Source organism: Lutjanus erythropterus, chromosome 4, assembly GCF_056507025.1.
Source record: "Lutjanus erythropterus isolate fLutEry1 chromosome 4, fLutEry1.hap2, whole genome shotgun sequence".
NCBI classification, from domain to species: domain Eukaryota; kingdom Metazoa; phylum Chordata; class Actinopteri; order Lutjaniformes; family Lutjanidae; genus Lutjanus; species Lutjanus erythropterus.
Window position 1 is genome coordinate 39,874,235 of NC_139320.1, and position 19,719 is coordinate 39,893,953.

At 39.2% G+C, this 19,719-nt stretch overlaps 1 protein-coding gene across 1 annotated transcript in view; it reads left to right on the forward strand.

Annotated features, from left to right (window-relative positions):
* nxn (nucleoredoxin) overlaps positions 1–18,577 on the forward strand; it is a 100,608-nt gene extending 82,031 nt beyond the window's left edge. Inside the window, exons 6-8 of the mRNA XM_084717948.1 lie at positions 2,902–3,081; positions 5,131–5,255; positions 17,506–18,577. Coding sequence (XP_084574074.1) covers positions 2,902–3,081; positions 5,131–5,255; positions 17,506–17,688 — 488 coding nt within the window. The 3' untranslated portion in view covers positions 17,689–18,577. The remainder of the gene's footprint in view (positions 1–2,901; positions 3,082–5,130; positions 5,256–17,505) is intronic.
* Positions 18,578–19,719: the final 1,142 nt, after the last annotated feature.

A 19,719-nucleotide genomic window follows, 5' to 3' on the forward strand; every position in this document is an offset into this window, starting at 1 on the left:
ATTTCTGGTTCACCAAAGTCACACAATAACACAAACAAACTGACAGATCGAGGCAGCAGTAGATCAAAAACTGTCTTCTGCAAGGTAAAATTGCTCATTTTGTCTATGGAATCTGGTTGGTTTGGAGAGAGCAATATTTGGCTTATATAACGGTGGCTTTCAGTCAGAAAAGGCTGTCTGACAGCAAGGTAAAGTGGTGAAAATACTATAAATATAACATACACTTAAAGTGGTATTGTTTTTTTCTAGGTGGAGCTTTTTTGAGTAGCTAAAATTGGGTGTGGGTAATACACTATGTATAATTACCTCATCCGAATCCGAACTATACCTTTAATATCATTCATAGTTTCAAGAATTACACCATTGTACAAAACTATAGCTTAATTGAAAAACTAACTCCGGTATAAAACCAACTGGAAAGGATATGCTAAAAATCTGTCCTACAGTGGTATTTTACAGCCACTTCCTCCTTTAGATTTTCATACTAAGAGTGTTTTTTGCTGGCAAACTTAGTTATGTCACACACTGTCTGAAACACTGGCACAATAGCTGACAGCTCTCTGTGCTGGGCAGGCAAACAGCAACACAGATTACCCTGCAGCCTGAGGAATGTAGGCCGCTTATCAAGTTTACAGTCTTGTTCGCCACGGAAGAGCTGTGCCTCTCCCTCTGTGCCTCGCTCTTTTTTCAGGGCCGTATTACAGAAACATCCCATCTCAAGTCTCAAAGGAAGAATTGGGCACTTTTCATGTGGATGTCCAGTCGGTGTTGATGGTAAATGTAGTCAGTTGAAGCAATACATTCCCCGGTATGCTATATTGACCGAGAAAATGTTTCTCCTTACATCAACTGATGTCACTGGATGCAGGAAGAACTACAGACTATTTCAGTTTGGATTTCTAGTCTCCACCTCTGGTCAGCCAGTTGGAGTGCTAGATGAGTATTTTTGTCACCTACGCTATGTTTTGGCAAGCAAAGTAATAGGTTACGTTGGTGATAACAGGGCAGCGTGGGTATGGGAATCATAAGCTCGCCCACATCTGCGTGTAGGCAGTGCTGCACATCTCTATGAGCAGGATAATTCAGTTTTCTCGGTCAATATAGCACATACTGAGGAATTTATGGCTTGAGTTGACTACATTTACCATCAACACCGACTTGCCATCCACATGAAGAATGTTGAATTTTCTCTTTAAGGTAGGAAGATCCTAAGATAATATTTTCCAAATACAGCATTACTGAAGATATTAGATGTTGATAGATATTGATTTGTCAACTTTTATGTCTATTACCTAGCAACGTTTGTGATATCCCAGAGCCAAACAGTTTTTTAACTTTTGTAAATTTTGTAAAACAGTGATTGTCACTTAACTTAAAGACAGATGAGTTTGAAGTGATGGTAACATCTGTACAGAAATCCAACAATGATTTTTTTGGGGGGAACGTTCCCCTGTTAGCTAACACCACTGTTAGCAACTGTTAGTGAACATTAGCTACTGTTAGTGAACACAACCTTTAGCTACTACTAGTGAACATTACTACTGTTAATAAACATTACCGTCAGCCACTGTTAATAAACAGTACCAACATAAGCTGTTAGCGAACGCTACCATGACATACTGTTAGCGAAGACTAGTGTTAGCTCCTGTTAGTCAACACTTCTAGTAGCTACTGTTAGTGATCATGACCATTAGCTTCTGTTAGCAAACACTACTGTTAGCTACTGCTAGAGAAGAATAACGTTAGCTACTGTTAGTGAACACTACTAGTAGTACTGTTAGTGATCATGACCGTTAGCTAATGTTAGTAAACACTACTGTTAGCTACTGCTAGTGAACACTATGGATAGCTTCTGTTAGTCCCAACCATTAGCTACTGTTAGCAAACACTATTATTAGTCGAGAATAATGTTAGCTACCGAAAGTGAACACTATTGTTCGTTACTGTTAGTGAACACGACCAAGCTACTGTTAGCGAGTACTACTGTTAGTGAACACTATTGTTTGGTACTGATTTCAAACACCACTTTTAGTTACCATTAGCTAGTTAGTAAGTTCGCTACTACTACAGGTGGAAAAGTGAAAGTTAGGTAAGAGGCGGAGCAGGCTTAGACTTTATCTAAGATCTTGGGAATTTGGCATGCTTGTCTGATACACTTTTCCTATCTGTTAAGTTAGGATAGGAACACTGACTTAGGAACTGATCATCTGAAGTGGCTTTTTTCCCCCCTAAATCAGGTCCTAACCCTAATTACCATGGTTACCGAACAGATAAGATAGGATCTGCAAGTTAGGAACTTTCCGTAACATGGCCTCTGACTCCCTCCTCTGTGTGTGTGCAGAGGACTGTGGATGAAGTTAGCAAGAGCTGGCTCTCTCTCTCTCTCTCTCTCTCCCCGGCCTCTCCTGCAAAGAATGTGAGGAATGCACAGAGCAACGAGTCAACGCTGCCCCCCTCCTGCACTCAAACCCATACAGTTCATGATGGGCCCCCCCCCCCTCTGTGACTTCAGTCCACATGCGCAGACAGGAACACGTTCACTCAAGAACATTGTTTGCTCCTGGATGGTGTCTGTTTCTGATAAGGCTGTTAATAAGGCAGGGAGATTGTAATCAGAGGGACAATGGGAGCTAGTGACATGTGAAGAAAAAAAGTGGGAACATCAGGAGTGAAAACAGACAGAGCTGGAGAGAGGCGAAAGTCACTAAAGAGGCAAAAGAGGTCACTAAAACATCCTCACACCAGGGAAATTCTCAGTGGGAGAGGGAGCAGGCTGCGTCATGAGGCGATAATTAACGGAAATGACCCTAACTGCTTTCTGCGCTCTCGCCCATTTCCTGCCCTCCTCCTCTCTTGGTCTTCCTCTCACACCATCCTCACCTCCTCTCTCTCTCTCACCAGGTATTCCCACGCTGATTCTGCTGGACGCAGAGGGTCACATGATCACGCGACAGGGCCGCGTAGAGGTGCTGAACGACCCAGAGTGCCGGCTCTTTCCCTGGCACCCTCGGCCCGTGCTCGAGCTCAGCGAGTCCAACGCTGTGCAGCTCCATGAGGGGCCCTGCCTCGTCCTGTTTGTGGGTGAGTGGATCAGCCTGTGCAGCTCCGCATGGGGCTCTGCCTGGAGCTCCGTGTGCGTGAATGAAGTGGCATTTATGTGGAGCATATTGAATGTCAGACTCTGTGGAAAATTCTTCCTGTGTTAAAAGGTCCAGAGGTCTGTGGGAAGTGATTTAGTATTTATCTATCTATTTATATGCTAATACAGGGGGGTGCAAAGAAGCAAAATGCTATAGGTTTGTAAGAGCATCAAAAAATGACATGGACATGAGTGTCAGACAGTTTGCGACTGGCTTTGTGAGCACTGAGAAGGGCTAACTGATTCTTCCTAAGTCCCGCCCCTTTTTGCTCTTTGCTCCAATAATAGTTGAGCAAATGTGGTACCTGCTGCAACCTCAGTCAGTTTTCTCTTTTCCTGTTTCCTGTACTTTTAATGTGTTAAGCTTGTCTATGTTGAAAAGAAAACCAGATTTTGAAGATGGTTAAAAGATGTTGCTGGGAGACCAGTAAGAGCAACCGCTACATTTTAAGGTAGGTAATTTTAGCAAAATATGAGCTAACTAGCTAGCCAAGCTACATCAGTGATAAGCTTGCTAGTTACAGCTGATAGCTAATATTCGCAAAATGCTTGCTAATTAGGTAGCTAATGAATTATAGTTAGTTAGATTAGTGTGCTAATCAATCATTAGGTAGTTAGTTAGTTTGCTGACATTGCAACATATAGCTACATTTTAAGTTTGGTAATGTTCGCAAAACATTAGCTAACCAACCAGCGAATCAACATCAACTATTAAGTAGTTACATCAAATAGATAATATTAGCAAAAAGCTAGCTAAGTAATGATTTTTTTTTTGGTTAGCTAATCACTCATCAATCAGTCAATAATTTGCTAGCTAGTTCGCTAACATTAGTACAACTCACAGTCACTAAACACTGCATGCCATCAAGCATTGCATAGACTAGTGTCCAAAAGTGTTTCTTCCTTGCTATATAGTGAGCTCACTAGTCCTCTACACAGAAATGTCCAGAGTAGCGAGTACTGAGAGAGTGATTTCAGACACTACCTGCATCAATCATCAGCTACCTAGTTACATCTGATAGTAAATGCTAGCTAACTAGCTAGGTAATATATATGCATCTTCAGCCAGCTAATTAGCTAGCGTTTTGCTAACATTAACTAACTTAAGATGTGACTATATATATGCTGCTTTTCCGAGCACAAAGGAAAGTACAGGAAGCCAGTTTTCTCTGTTTCACTAGTTCTTGTTATCGTCATTGGTTGGGCTGGGGGAGGAGGGTAAGTTAAAACAGCAGGAGTTATGATTGGTTAGGGGGTAAGAAGCTGGTTATCTCTTTGGAATAATTTACCTACATCTGAAAAAGATTTTAATGAGCAAATAGCAGTTTTAATGATCTTTTTTTGTCCCTTTTTTGTTTGTTTGTTTGTTTTTTGTTAATGCATCGCGCCTTGTATACTTTCATTCCTGTATATCAGTTTTATATTTATTTAGTCTTGACACCTTGAAGTTGTCCATTGTTAGTTATATAGGGGAGGTATCTCCATAAGCCTTTTTAGCTTCCAACGTCTCCTGCACAATGTTTTAATCTTTTGTTATTTATTGTCTTTTGTATATATATATAATGTGCAAATAAAATAAAATAAAAAAAATAAAATAAACTAAGAATATCAGGGTAAGCCAACTAGAGGCGAACCAGGGTGAATTATTGTTGGAAGAACAATAATGTGCACAGATAACAGGAAAAGAGAAAGTTGACTGAGGTTCCACGGGGAACCAAGTTTACTTGACTGATATTGAAGCACAGAGCAAAAAGGGGAGTTAGGAAGGGTCATTTGTCAAAGTTGGAAATGATAACAAAACATGGCTCCAAAAACAGCAGTGACCGTCAAAAATTGAGACCATCCTGGTGTCTCTTGAGGTCAAACTAGATTAAGAAACAAAACCGAGACCATCTGTGTGGTTCCTTTCCTATCATCTGTCCACCAGTCATCTCTCCTACCTTTTCATTCCTTTAACATCTGTCTGTGTCTCTCTCTCCTGCTTCCTTCAGACGCCGAGGAGGAGGGTGAATTGGAGCCAGCCAAGGAGCTCATTCAGCCAATAGCAGAGAAGCTTATGGCCAAGTACAAAGCCAAGGAGGAGGAGACGCCGCTGCTGTTCTTTGTGGCTGGAGAGGTGAGATAAGCCACTCGAGGCCACTCAACACACAGTGAAATGCCATTTCATACAAACTAACATAGCTAAAGTCGAGCTCATAGCTGCGTCTGTTCTGGTCTGACAGACAGTTGTTCTTCTCTGTTTGAAGGTTGTTGTATTTATCACCTATAATCTGTAGCCTAACTGAGACAATATTTCAGTTTAAAAAAAAATGATATAACATGAAAATGTAACAAACAGTTATTTCATAGTAGGATCCCTTAATTTGGTATCCGTGTTATTTTAAAGTGTAATGATGGTGAAGAAGGAAAAAATTGTATGAGATAATATTAGATTTCAAAAAAACAGATTTGGATTGTGGACCATTTGCAACAGCACCACCCCATGGAACAAGGCAATGTAGCAGGAGACACCACAGCAATGTTTCTGGTTTTCATATTTTTGAATTAAAGACATTTCAGAGTTAATTGCAATTCTGCCCCACAAAAGAAGAAGGTAGTAACTTCAGAGAGTGCAGAACTGAGAAAAATGCGTATATGTCAGTTTTATATCTTTATAACAGGTTATTGTTTCTACATATAAATCCTGACATCTGATTTGACCTTTGAACCTTATTTAGAAGTTCCTGTGTTCTGCCATTGCAGAGCTTACCAAAAAATATTGGGTCACACCAAAGCAAAAGGCAGTAACTTCCATTTTATCTGATCACTTTAGCTTTAAAAAAGCAGCATGATATGACAATGTAATGAAAGTATGATATGATATGAATGAATGAATGAAATTTCACCTTTTACTGGTATTCTTTACATCGTTGTTATTATTACTATTTGTTTACAACCTTTATTACTATTTTACGGTATGCATGAGATGTTTCAAGTGACTTTTAAAATCAAATCATTTCAGTGGTTTTGGGATGCTTCTGAGCTTTTGAAGCTACTAATATTTATAATATAACAAAATAAAATTGGAATTTTACATATAAAAGTCAATATGCTGCAACAGAAACAGTAATGAATACCATTAATTTCTGATAAAATATGGCCTGATTAATTGCAGCTTCATTTTAATGCAATGCATTTTTACACCAGGGTTCAGAATCGTAGTTGTAGAGTCTGTGAGTGTTATTTTAAATACTTTTCTATACTTACTCTTTTATTCTATACTGTTGTTATATATAGAAGTGTAATGCACATAGTTCACATATTTCCTCATTTTCTTGCATATACACGTTAGAATACTGTACATGAATTTACAGTGGCTTGCTGTGGTTTCTCTATGACTTTTTGTCATTTTGACCCCCTATTTTCAACAAAAAAAATACACATTTGAGAGACAATATTTGTCTTTAATGTCACAAAAATGACTAGAACAAATTTTTGAAAAAATGAAGCTACTGCCTTTTTCTTTTATAGGACAGACGTAAAAAATTATTAATATTTTTTTTTAAAAAGAGACCCCTCAAAGTTTTGCTGTCAAGGTTTTCAGGGGGTCTCATGTGTCCATCAATGAGTCTCAGACCCCCCCTAGACCCCCTGTATTTTGTACCATGCCTAATACCCTACTCTTATCAATTATCAATGTATTTTTTCCACGTACGACTTAAAAGCTCATGAACACACCAAAGTCATAAGAACGGCCGAACACACTATAACTAAGTCCCTGGTTTGAATCTGCAGCCAACACCTTGGCCAGTGTTGAAACAGCGGCATTAGAAGCTCCTCTTTCAGCCTCTTGAACCTGCAAGAGTCACACTCACTACTCTCCATGACCCAGAATTCAACTGCGCACCCTTATCATGATGGGTAGAGCCAGAGCGTGCCAGCAGACTCTATCTCCTCCCTCAGCCTGTATCCAAATAATCCCTCCATCTCCTCCTTCATCTCCTCCCATGTCCTCTCCTCTCTGCGTGGGACGGGCCCGGGAGTTTTCATAACTCTCGTTATCTCGTGTTGTTCTGTCTCGACCTCTCCAGAGCTGGTGGAGTTAGCGGCAGCAGACGTAATTACCAGATTAGCTACCCCTGCTCTCTGCCCTCCAGCTCCCCTTCCTCCCGGTCCTCTCTGGGAGGACAGCGCTGGTTTCTCGTGTCACACACTCACACACCGAGGACGGGCTCAGGTTTCGGCTGAGGGGCTCACACACATGTGCTAACTGTCTGACCCCCGTGTGTGTCCAAGGCCGATCCACCCTGATGTCAGCCTTGAAATGTCACTGACACACGAACTCAGAGCAAGAAAAGCTTAAGTCTCTTGTTCATTGTGTGTGTGCCAATATTTATTTGACCTAACACAAAGAAACGTTGTTGCTGTGCAGCTTGTAGTGATCCAGAAGCGTCTTGTTTTATAGTTTTCTTTGTTTCCCTCGTGGCACACATGCTAAGGCGGATATTTTACATCCATGTAGCGCAGGTATAATTTCCTGGCTCTGGTTCAACTAGCTATGAAATCACCAGGTTTTCATTTCCAGATGGGGTTCACGGTCAGATATCACTTCCCGTTTTCAGGCGTTCAGAGGAGCGAAGCTTCAGGCTCTGGGCTCAGACTCCTGCACGTTGGCCTGCTTTAGTCTTGGTAGTCGCACGCTCCCTGCCAGGCCAGCTGCTGGGTTTTCTGTGTCCATGAGACAGCAGTATGTTGGCCGGCTCTCAGGGGGAGGCTGAGCAGAATGACACAGGATCTTGTTACCCTGCTGAAAAAACCCATGCGCCACAGAGCAGTAGTATACTGATTTATAAACGCTGAATAAAAGAGCTTTTGTTCTTTCATTTCTGCTCTAGTGGTATTATCCAGTCACATAAGAATTTAATTGATTTTTGTGGCGAGTAGCGGTGAGCTGATGCCTGTGATTCTGCTCTTAAACACTCTGTTTCCCAGGCTTGATTTTGTCTACAGCTCAATGAATATAGTATTTTTAGATATTTTAGCAACATGGCTCAATGTCTGTCTGTCTTTTGGTCACTCAGTCGATCCACCACTCTGGTTCAGACTGAAATATCTCAGCAACTATTAGATGGATGCCATGAAATTTGGTGATCATCTGACTTCTCCTCTGCTGCCACCATCAGCTTCACATTTGTGGTTTTGAGTGAAATATCTCAACAGCTATTCCTCTGTTGAATCATAATCCCTTAAAGGCATACTACACAGCATTTTCCCTCTAAGTGAACTCTATGAAAATGTAGCATCGCATTATCTGTCTCTGTCCTCTGCTCTCTGTCTGTGAGAGCTGCATAGAGAGATACACACACATATACAAGAGACTGAGAACAGTTCGACTGCATTCACACAAAATCCAGAGTTCAGTGAAGGTGTGGGTGTGGATTTTTTTTGTGCTTTAGAATATAATCATCAGAAAATAATATTTACTCTGATTCTTTGCTTTGTTCTCGCTGATGGCTCTCAATCTCTCAGTTCACTCTCTTTCTCTCTCTGTCTCTCTCGCTCTTTGAGCTGGAGAGGACGGACCAGAATTAACTGGTGGGTTAACAAACAACGCCGCATATTCTACCTTTAAGTCCACTGACCGGAAATGACTTGGCACAATTTTGATACTTCCAGGTTCTCAAATGTGAAAATTTACAGTTTTTCTTGGTCTTGCATTACTGTAATTTGAGTATTTTGGAGTTTAAAATAGTAAGTCAGACAAAAGAAGACATTTGATGATGTCTTTTTTTCCAATTAAGTAATTTATCAAAGAAATAATTAATATACTATTTGATCATTAAATTATTTATTAGTTGCGGATCTATTCACATTTGCAGTTGTTAAGGCAATGCCTCAAATGAAATGACTCATGTTCCCCTCAGGCCTGTGATAACTTGATGATCCAGTAACGTCATCATCCAGTCAAAATTTTAACCTGTTCAATACTCTTATGACCTAATACATGCAAAACTAATGATGTGTTTAGTACCGGTGTTGGCATGGTTGTGCACTAATCTAAGATGATGAATAAGGTAAACATTTTATCTACTAAACGTTGTCAATATGAGTATGTTAGCATACTCATATTAGCTTTTAGCTCAAAGCTAGTGCAGCATCACAGATCTATGTGGACTTTACTGTTTACTGTAAGCTGGCCTTAGCACTAAAGAAGAATACATCTCAGAGAGTCAGTACTTGAAAATGAGTACTAGTATTTAGATAATTACTGCAGGTCTTTTTTTAACACAGTGTCACAAAGGATTTGTGTTTTATTGCTTTATTTTTTTCTCAGGCTGAAAGTTTTGTACCTGATGTAACTCCAGGGATTTTTTTCAGTTTAAATCTGCTGATTTTTTTTTTTTTCATTCCACATTTGCACACAGTGACCAAAGATGTTTTCGGTTATAAACTGATGAGCAATCACTGCTGAGAATACCCAAAATTTCACAATTTCACGATGACTCCTCCTGAGGACATCAAAGCTGGCCAGCGAGTTGGACGCCGCCCCGGCTCTGAGGCCAGCGGGGAGGAGGTTTGTTATCACTCTGAGTTCAGGCCTTATCAGATGGTCATCGTGTGTGAAATGCCACAGTGCATCAATAATCAGAATAAGCCTGACACGGCCCAGCAGGTTCCACACGGTAAACACACGCTGAGCCTTATCACAGCTGTGAGTGCGGGCTGCAGCAGAGAGGCCCTTTGTCTTTTTTGTTCTGAGCCGAGCTGCAGAGGGCGGGGGGCCTCTGGAATGGCTGCACCTCACTGGAAGCAGTTTACACAAGCCGAGAAGCCAAACAAAAGAAGATGCATGACTTCCTACGGGGGCGAAGACTGATGCAGAGATTACATCTTCTCATATCGGAGAGGCTGGAAAGGCCACGGTGACAGATTGTAGAATTTCTCTCTTTGTGGTTTCTTTGCCCAGATGATCTGTAATCCATGCTGCAAGGCTGAGATTTTATTTGCAGCAGGAGAATGGAGCAGTTTTTCACTCGTTACAGCATTGTCCTTAGTGACAGCTTACATCTGTGAGGATTAAGTGGTCAATGTATAAGTGATTTGCAGCGTAATAAAATGGGCTGCATTCAGAGGAAGTTAGCTGCCTACAACAAAATACCACACTGCAACTCATCTGTTCCATCTGTTAGCAGTTTTGCAAAGTAGAGGTCGCAGACTTCATCTTGGCATACTTATCCTTTTTAGGTAGCAGCGCGGCCAAGCTATTCAATGAGAAGTCTGAGAGCTGATTGTGTGGTTTGATCCATTTAGAAAGAATAGCTGCGGATTTTCTGATAACAGGGGAGACGCAACAGAGAGGAGCGTTTATATGTCGCAGGAAATCCATCCAGAGTCGCTTCGTCTTTGACTTTGTTTTGACAAAACTCACACTGGCACATAAATCACCAGCAGTATTAACATCAGAGGGGCTGCCTCTGTGAGAAGTCCAACTCTCTGCTGCAGTGCCACCCTCTGGCCCTTTCCTGTTAGTTCTGCATTTTCAGCATAATCTTTTCCATATGAAACTGATCTTTAATCTCTGCAAGACTCTCTGTGAGCCAGCAAACTAAGCTGAGGGGAAATCAGGTCAGGCTGTCATGAGGAGCGGAGAATGTTTCAGATGATAGTAGCTGTACATGTTTAATAAGTGAACTGCGTGACCTTACAAAACAAAACACATGAAATCTGTCTGACTCGCAGGAGATATGATGAGAATAATGGAGCTCTGTCGAGGCAGCAGAGGTGGCGGGAGTACACATGTTCTTAAGTCATGTAGAACCGAGTTCATTATGCCAGCACAGTTTGATTTAGTTTCAGTCTTTTGACTAAACTATGATTTAGGTTTAGTCATCTGAATTGTTTTAGTTTCTGTCCAGTTTTTGTTGACTAAATAAAATAAATCCAGAGTAGATTTAGTCAACTAAAACGTTACATTATTTAAATGTTTCTCAAGACTTTCTAAACATAAACTCCCGGAGGAAACATTTGTTAACCTGTTATTAACATTAAAATTAAGTATATGACATCTCTTCTAATGTGCATTCCTGTTTTTGTTATATATTTGTTCTAAACATAGGAGGGCAAATTGTGTATCTGTGGTTATTTTTTGAGTCAAATGTTAATATATTATGTATTATATACCTGCCCTGCACAATGTCCATGTATTATTCTATGCAGACTTTGATTTTACCAACAGACCAGCAACCCAGCCACTTTTTTATTTGCTTTGGGCATTATGTTCGCTCTTATGTTCCCTAAATTTACAGTGTGAGTCATTGTGCCTTTTTAGTGGTCATTCGGTAGAAGTAAGAAGTGAAAGTACAGATTCAACTTCTTCACTTAAGTAAAAGTGGAAAAACACTGACTCTGAAATATACTTAAAGTATAAAAGTAAAAAGTAGCCCTCTGTTTCATTGCAAAGTTAACTGAACCCCATCTCATATTGATATAACTTGAAGACTATTAAATAATTATAACTTCAAATAAGATATATACTGAATATAATAAACATTAACATTAGTTTTGAATGTCAGAACTTGAAACGTTATCATCAATGTAAGAACACACTTAAAAATGCACAATCTGCAACATTTTCCTTAAAAAAAAACAATGAACAAAACAAAAAAACAACAATCCTCATAGAGTAATATGAAGATAATCCCTTTCAGTCGTCACTTATGACCCTTTAGAAGTGTGCTAGTGGCGTCTGTATCTGCAGAGACTCTGTCCTCTGCCTGTATTTCCTTATTTTGTCATTATTTTGCCGTGCTTGGGATGTTACCAACTTGAAACGTCTGTATTCGACGTCCTGGGAATGAGACTCAGCAATCAGCTGTCTTTCTGGTGTGTTTTACGAACAGCTTGGACAGATGTTACTGATTCTAGCTTAAAGATTTTCTTCATCCTGTAGTGATGAGGGGAATTTTAACAAAAGAAAAAAAAAACTTAAATTCAGCCACAGCAGACGCTGCTTCTCTTTGAATCCATGTGTTCCCTTTTGGGTTTAAAATTCAGTCCTGCAGGTCTAAAAAGCCTCTCACAGCCAGCTCACAGATTCACTAGACGCCTTTTCTCCACAGTTGAGTCTCCCTCTCTGTCTGTTATGTCTTTTACGTTGTTTTCATCTTGTTTCGTCTGTCATGCTCGCCCGTGATGTGCACTGATACACCGAGGAATTGCTGTGTGTTATGTCCTGTCCATTTAGTTTGAAATCAGTCACAATGTTGTGAAGCTTGTGTGCAGTGACACCAGGTGTGTAAATTGATATTTTATTGGTTCTTTGGACAACAATATGATAGTTCCTGATATGACAAAGCCTGCCATGATACAATTTTAGGGTCTGTGATCAATATGAGATGACGAAGAGAAGAAGCTGCCACTCCTTTCTTTTCTGTCTTTGGCCAGAAAAGGAACAAAACAACACATAAATAATTCTAACAGTTTAATTGCAGTAAAGTTTACTTTAAATTGACTCTCACTGATAGCTATCAAGGTTTATAGACATAGACGGACCATGGGAATTTCAAAATAAATGCGTACCATTGCTGCATGTGGCTCTCCTGTCCCAATTTAAGCTGTCCTATCCAAAAAAACATTAAAAAGGCTAATATAATCAAGGTGTATCTTATTGCACAACTAAATGACACAGATAAAATTAATTCATAATTCCTCTCAGATGCGTTAAAACTAAAGTATCAGCCTGTTTTGAAAATATAAGGAGGAGAAAGTGCAGATATTTGTGTTAAAACGCAGGGAGTTAAAGTAAAAAGTTGTCAGAAAAGTACAAATACCTGAAAACTGGACTTACTTAGTTACTTCCCGCCTCTGTGAGGCAGGAATGCAAATTTCCAGCAGCACTCCCAGCTGGAGCCGAAGCTGAATTACGACAGGGAGTGATTTCTTATTCACTCTCAATAATTAATGACTCTTTCAAGCTTGTTTGAAAGTTGCTGCCTGCCTGCCTGCTGGTGATTCATTTCTGTTACCTGTGGCTACAGAGGTTGTAATCCTGACTTGTTAAAGGGTGAAAGGTGACATGGAGCCTCGGGCAGAACATGAGGGAGGCTCTTTTCAAAGCAACTGCAGAGGAATAAAACTGGAATCCTCATCGAAGCCGGCAGCAATCTGTTTGTAACACGTTCCTTCACACCTTCTCTGTGCTGCCCACGTGTGCTGTTCAGATACTCGGTGATGATAAGACATAAATCTGACGTACAAAGATGGATGTTGTTGGACCCCCACCTGGCTCCTTCCTGTGTCTTCACGCTGCAGGATGCGTGACTAAGCAGCAGCTCTCTGCTCTCTGTGGACGGGCTGCCTGCAGGAAGACGGCACAGAGTTTCATATTCTCTTTCAAGAAGTGTGAATTAATAAAGATTGTGCTAGGCACTTTGAGTTTTATGGGGTAATATTAATGTAGCAGAGTTCAAGTAATGGGTGCCGTCCTAGTTTCCTTCTGCAAAAGCAAGTCTGAACCGATGAGCAGCAGAGAAGTGGGTAATTTGGAGTGTAATTTCTCTCCTGGAACAGATCCAGCGTTTGACTTGCATGTGTGTCAGAGTCATTCACATACCGTGTGAGCGTGGATGAAAGAGGAGACAAGTCAACCCCACACCGCTAACATGCTGTAATTATTTTCATTGACGTTTGCAGCCATTTGTGACATTTGTCCTCCTGAAGCTCAGGAGTTTGTTCATGCTGTAGATCAGAGGTTCTCAAACTGAGGGAGGAGCCCCTCTGGTGGGACACAGCTGCAGGGCGTTTGTAGATTAGAGGAGAATTATGGAGTGAAACCAAAGTGGATCAATATGATTTATGTAGGAAATTATGCACTTCTGGATCTGTTTTTATTAGTTGTTTCCTCTGTCGTTAATTCTGATTACATGGCTTTGTTAAATACTGATTGGTCAGTTGCAGCGTGCTAAATTATTTTTATATAAGAGGTCAAATTATTATTTTTTTTTTGGTACATTACCATCTAACAAGCAGGATAATATACAGTGAGCTGGTCATTATTGTGAAATAAAGCCATGAAGTCATTTTAACACCTATATTTTGTGTCACATAAATGTTTGGGGTCCTGTTATTTTACAATAACGACCTGCCCACTGTACATTATCCCTTACTTGATAAAATTTGTGGGGTTGGAGGATGTGACCTTTTTCAGTTTCATCTGGGGCATGTCAGAAAAAGTTTTGGATCCACTGCTGGAGATGAATCAGTGGTTCTCAAATGGGGTCCGGGGACCCTCAGGGGTCCTTGAGGTCATTCCAGGGGCTCCACAGCAAAAAGTGGAATCATTAATTTAATTTTCATTTTGTGATTTCATCCATTAGTAACATAATGACAGAATATATAACTCTTTGGTCATGGGTCTTATGTACTGGTGTTTACTCTATATTCATTTGGCAGTTGTGCGCTGCACAGCAAGGACATTTCCACCACAACAATATGAACAAATATAGTAATTTAGCCTTATTTTTATCTGTAAGTGAATTCAGTATAGTCCAGATGTAATGGTTATATAATAATTTAAAAGATTTTTATCATTAGAACCTCAGCTTTAAGCATTACTAAGACCCATACAGTAGCAGATATGAGACAAAACTAGAATTACTGTCCAAAGCTCCACAGCTGTGTTAAAATTACACTCTGTAAGAAAACATCTAACAGCAAACATCTTATTAGATGAACGACCTCTTATCAAATGGAGGTCTGTGATCTAATTTGTGTCAGTTAAGAGGTCCTTGACATGAAAAGTCTGAGAACCACTGGTCTAAATCAGTGGCTTACAGTTTTTTTTTTAACTTGCAACCCCTTTAAACAAAGCCGTGTTTCCCCGGGACCCCATGTCAGTTTGGATATGTCAGCAAGTTGTGGCCGGCTGAACCAAACAGATTCAATTTGAGAGATTCGAAGAGATCAAATTGTCCATTAATTTACAAGAAAAAAAAAAATCTAAGATAGTTTCAGTGTTTGCTCAGTAGACTTCAAGTTCACAATCTGTGGGAATGTCAGTGTGGGAGTTCTGTCTTCTCTTGCCTGTGGATAGTTCCTCTTATTATTAGAATTATACAGTGATAATACTGCACATTCTCAGATATAAAGCAGAGGCATAGAGATATAACTTAGTTGGGATTGGACAGTATCAAAAATAAACACATCAAGAAAGAAATGTTGTCTTTATCTTTTTATAACCCCTCAGATTTATCTTTGAAAAAGCTGTAGGACACTCTACACCAGGCCTATTCAATTACTTTTTTTTTTTTTAAGAAGGGCCTGATTTCTACAAAAAGTAAAGTGCCAAGGGGCCAGACATTTACATTTCCTATGTCTGACATGTAAATTTATTACTTCATTTTCCACATCTGGAAAAGAAACATTATGTACAAAGATACAGGAAAAACTCTGCACCTTTGTGATCCTAAATCAAATGAGCTGTTTTAATAAACAGAATGTTGCATTTAACGTATTTTTTCATCCAGTTTGACTCCTAAATTAAAAGTTTTAATAAAATAAGTCTCTCTGTGCTCACAACAGACACAACCAATAAATGGGCTAATTAGCTTCTCTCTCATTTGAAGAAATGATTTATTTATAATTACTTTTCGTATTTATAAACGATCAAAGGGCCAGATTCAGCCCACAGGCTGAACAGGCCTGCGATACACAATATTACAGAAAACTTTATAAGGAAGTCTGAGGTAAAGGTCGTATTTTCAGATCATAGCTGTTTTGTAGTCATATGTTTTTGAATTTGCTTTGAAATGTGATCAAGACATCCCTTTTTTTTTGACTAAGTCTTTTTTTTTTTTTTTATTCTCCAAAAAAACTTGTAAACGAGTCACTTGAAACAGATGCTCTGGTTTGGGCCTGTTCCCAGTACCAAGTCATCCATCCCAGCATGTGAGGAATGTACCACTCTTAACATTGAGTAATATCACAATCACGTCTTTCTGGTAAATGTCTTTTATTTATCTTCAGAGTTTTTATCCCACAAGAGTAGAAGATTGAAAACATGTATATTTGACTTTAATTCACTTTCTCATCCCCTAAATACAAAAAGAGATCATGTGTGTTTACAAATTGAAATCCTCGTCCCCACCACCCTGCTCACCCAACCGTACTTTTATGTGAAGGAGGGAATAAAAATCTAATAAGATAATCTAATACTTGCACTGACTCAATTCTTTACTTAACAAAAAGTGGCCCTGAAATGTACTCAAAGTATAAAAGTAAAAAGTCACCCAATAGATGATATTTCTACCAGCTGCAAATCTAACTGAACCTCACCTTCTCTCCGCGATCGAGTCTCCCTCTCTGTCTGTTTCATCTTATTACGTCTTTTATGTAGTTTTTAGTGATTCATCTTCTTATTTTGTTACGTCTTTTTCATCTTGTACCTGTTTTTTGTCTCATTACACCTTTTTTCGTGTTGTTACGCCTTCAAAGTTGTTTTCCTTTTTTCTTTTTGTGTCTTTTATGTCGTTTTTCCTTGTTGTTACATCTTGTTACCTTGTTTTTAGTCCTGTTTTGTTCTCTCTGTCTTCTTACATCTTTTATGTTGCTTTTTGTCTTATGTCTCTTTGTTGACTGTCTTTTGCATTTTTTTCTTGTTACATCTTTTTCGGCTTATGTCTTTTATGTTGGTTTTCGTCTTATGTCTTTTTTGTCTTGCTATGTCTATTGTGTTATGACTTACATTTTTCATCTTGTTACAACTTTATAGTCTTTCTATATATTTTTTTGTCTTATGTTTCTTTTCATCTTGTTACATCTTTTTCGTTTTGTTATGACTTACATTTTTCATTTTATGTCTTTTTCATCTTGTTCCATTTTTTTCTTGTTACATCTTTATTTGTCTTTCTACATTTTTTTTTTCTTTTTACATCTTTTAGTCGAAAGACGTCTTTGTCTTTTTAAAAGTCTTTTTCGTCTTGTTCTGTCTTAGTGTGATATGCACTGGTGGACGTACCAAGGAATGGTCTTTTCTATGTTATTCCTCATCCATTTAGGCTGAAATCAGTCTTGAAAATAATCAATAATCCCATGCATCAAAACTAAAGTGACAAACTTGATTTAAATGCAACGAGCAGAAGGTACAGACATTTGTGTTAAAATGTAGGGAGTAAAGGTAAAAAGGTGTCAGAAAAATAAATCCTCAAGTAAAGTACAGTTACCTGAAAACTCTAATTCAGTACAGTAACTAAGTATTTGTACTTAGTTACACCCCACCTCTGATTAAGTCTGCTGGCTGAACTCTACATCAAGGGAATAACAGCTAAGTGTTTGGCTTCTCTCCAGTTTAGCGTTAGCATTAATCACTTTTCTTCTCTCTTTCCTTACAGGATGACATGACCGACTCTCTGCGGGACTACACGAACCTCCCAGAAGCAGCTCCTCTGCTCACTATCCTGGACATGTCGGCCCGCGCCAAGTACGTTCGCGACGTGGAGGAGATCACGCCGGCCGTAGTGGAACAATTTGTCAGCGACTTCCTGGCTGAAAAGCTCAAACCGGAGCCCATCTAAAGAGGAAGTCCAGATATAAAGTGGACATACTATAATGGGACTCACTCCATCATCGAAAAAACCCCTTTCCCAGCCTCCCCCTATCTCTCCCACCTCCCCCCTGACTTTGTCAGACTGTTAGAGAGATGTCTCACTTTTTACTGACATTTTAACATTTTTTTAGACATGTTCCTCTTTTCATGGAGTCCTCTTTCTCCTGTGGTGCCTTGCATTGATGATAGTCCCTACAGTAATATATATGGAGATTCTGTTGGTTCTTTTGTTTGTTTGTTTTGGCCTCAAGAAAAGTGTTTTGTTTTTGTTTTTTCACTCAATAGCTTTTCTGAACTCTAGAGAAAACCAGAGAATTACCCGATGGACCTACTTATTCAGCTGATTCTTTGCTTTGTGTTTTGTCTGCAAGATCTTTGTTACTTTTGGTTTCTGAATGATGTTGAGAAAGAAAGAAAGACAGAAAGAAAGAATAAAATGCATTTTTACAGTCGTAATTCACATGTAGTGCAAATGTGCTAAACCTCAGTTGGATGTAGCCGTAAGCCTTTATGGCCGTATTTAAAGAAAAAAACTGTAAGACAGGTGCACATACAGTAAAGATCACATTATACTTGCTTGTAACAGACCAATGACTGATGTTTTGAAGCCCCTGTGTCTTGTTGTGCGTGTTATCATGTGAGTGAAAGTCATCTCTTGCCAGCTGTTAATGGTGGTTCTCATCTCAAAGTCATTATGAGGATTTTCTGTGAAGGTCCCCTAATGAAAAGGCCAGGTTATTTCTGAAGGCACAAAAAAATGGCATTGGAAAAGTATTGAATGTATAAATCCCTGTATTCTGTTACTTCAGTCATGACTTCTTCTCACACCCATTAAAAATTTCACTGGCAAGCACAAAGTTTTGTTCCTTTTTAAGTTCTGTCAATAAAGTTAAAGCTCTTGGATATGTAAAATACACACAATACAATGACTCACCGGTTCCTTTCTCAGATGTATTTAAATATGAGACTCTTGAGCTCAAAGAAACTCAATGCAAATGTTGCATTTATTTTCAGAGACCATATGCAGATGGACTCATTTTCATTTAAACACCAGGTGTGATGGAAGTGTAGTGAGTTCTGCATATTTGCATTGATAATGTGGCGGCAGATAAAAAGGATGGACATTAGACTGTCACCATGAGGCGGCTCCGTTCTGTAATAAATATGCCTTTAGTGCAGGCATCTATTTAAGGCTCTTCAGGGCTGGAGGGAATTTATTAGGGGGGGGGTGGGGGGGGGGGGGTTTACGTGCTTTTTCTTTTCATTTACAAAGATTATAGTGTGACTTTTTCAGCGAGCAGGGGAGGGTTTCTAATTCCAGATTCAGTAACGGACTGGGATCAAAAAGCTGGCCAACCAGCTCTATTTTCAGCCCCTCTGGTCGTCTGGTACCATGATTCGTTCTATTTTAGCCTAGTGATGCTACTGTGCCGTTAAATTTCATACCAGCTTAATTTCATGAAGTTTACATTCACAAGAGAATGGTTATAATGGGCTGCATAAATATAAAATAAAATAACTTTTTGAAAAATTATGATCCTTTTAGTTTTATACTTCCAATGATGACCCATTCTAAGTGGCCCAAACTACTAAATATTTTCCAAACAGATGTTAAATATTGGTAACCATACATGCATTTTGCCTAAATAGCATAAAAATAGCAAAGTTTTTACATAAATCAGGCACAATGTGACCAAAGAATGAGTCAACAAGATTATGAATCTGACCAGACTTTAAAGTTTACTTTCCAATAATCTGTAGACACATTTTAATCAGTACCAAAACAGTATTTAGGTTCAGTGCCCTGCCAGACAGAATGTTTTTTTCCCCAGGTATCATTAGTGTTAGTCTATAACAATACATCAGAATTTATTTGCTGATTATATTTTGTAGTATTAATCTGAGTCTACAACGTAATTTAAGTTACTGAATAAATATACTGGAGTAACAATGTTCACTCTAAATTTTAGTGGAGTACAAGTATAAAGTAGCAGAATGT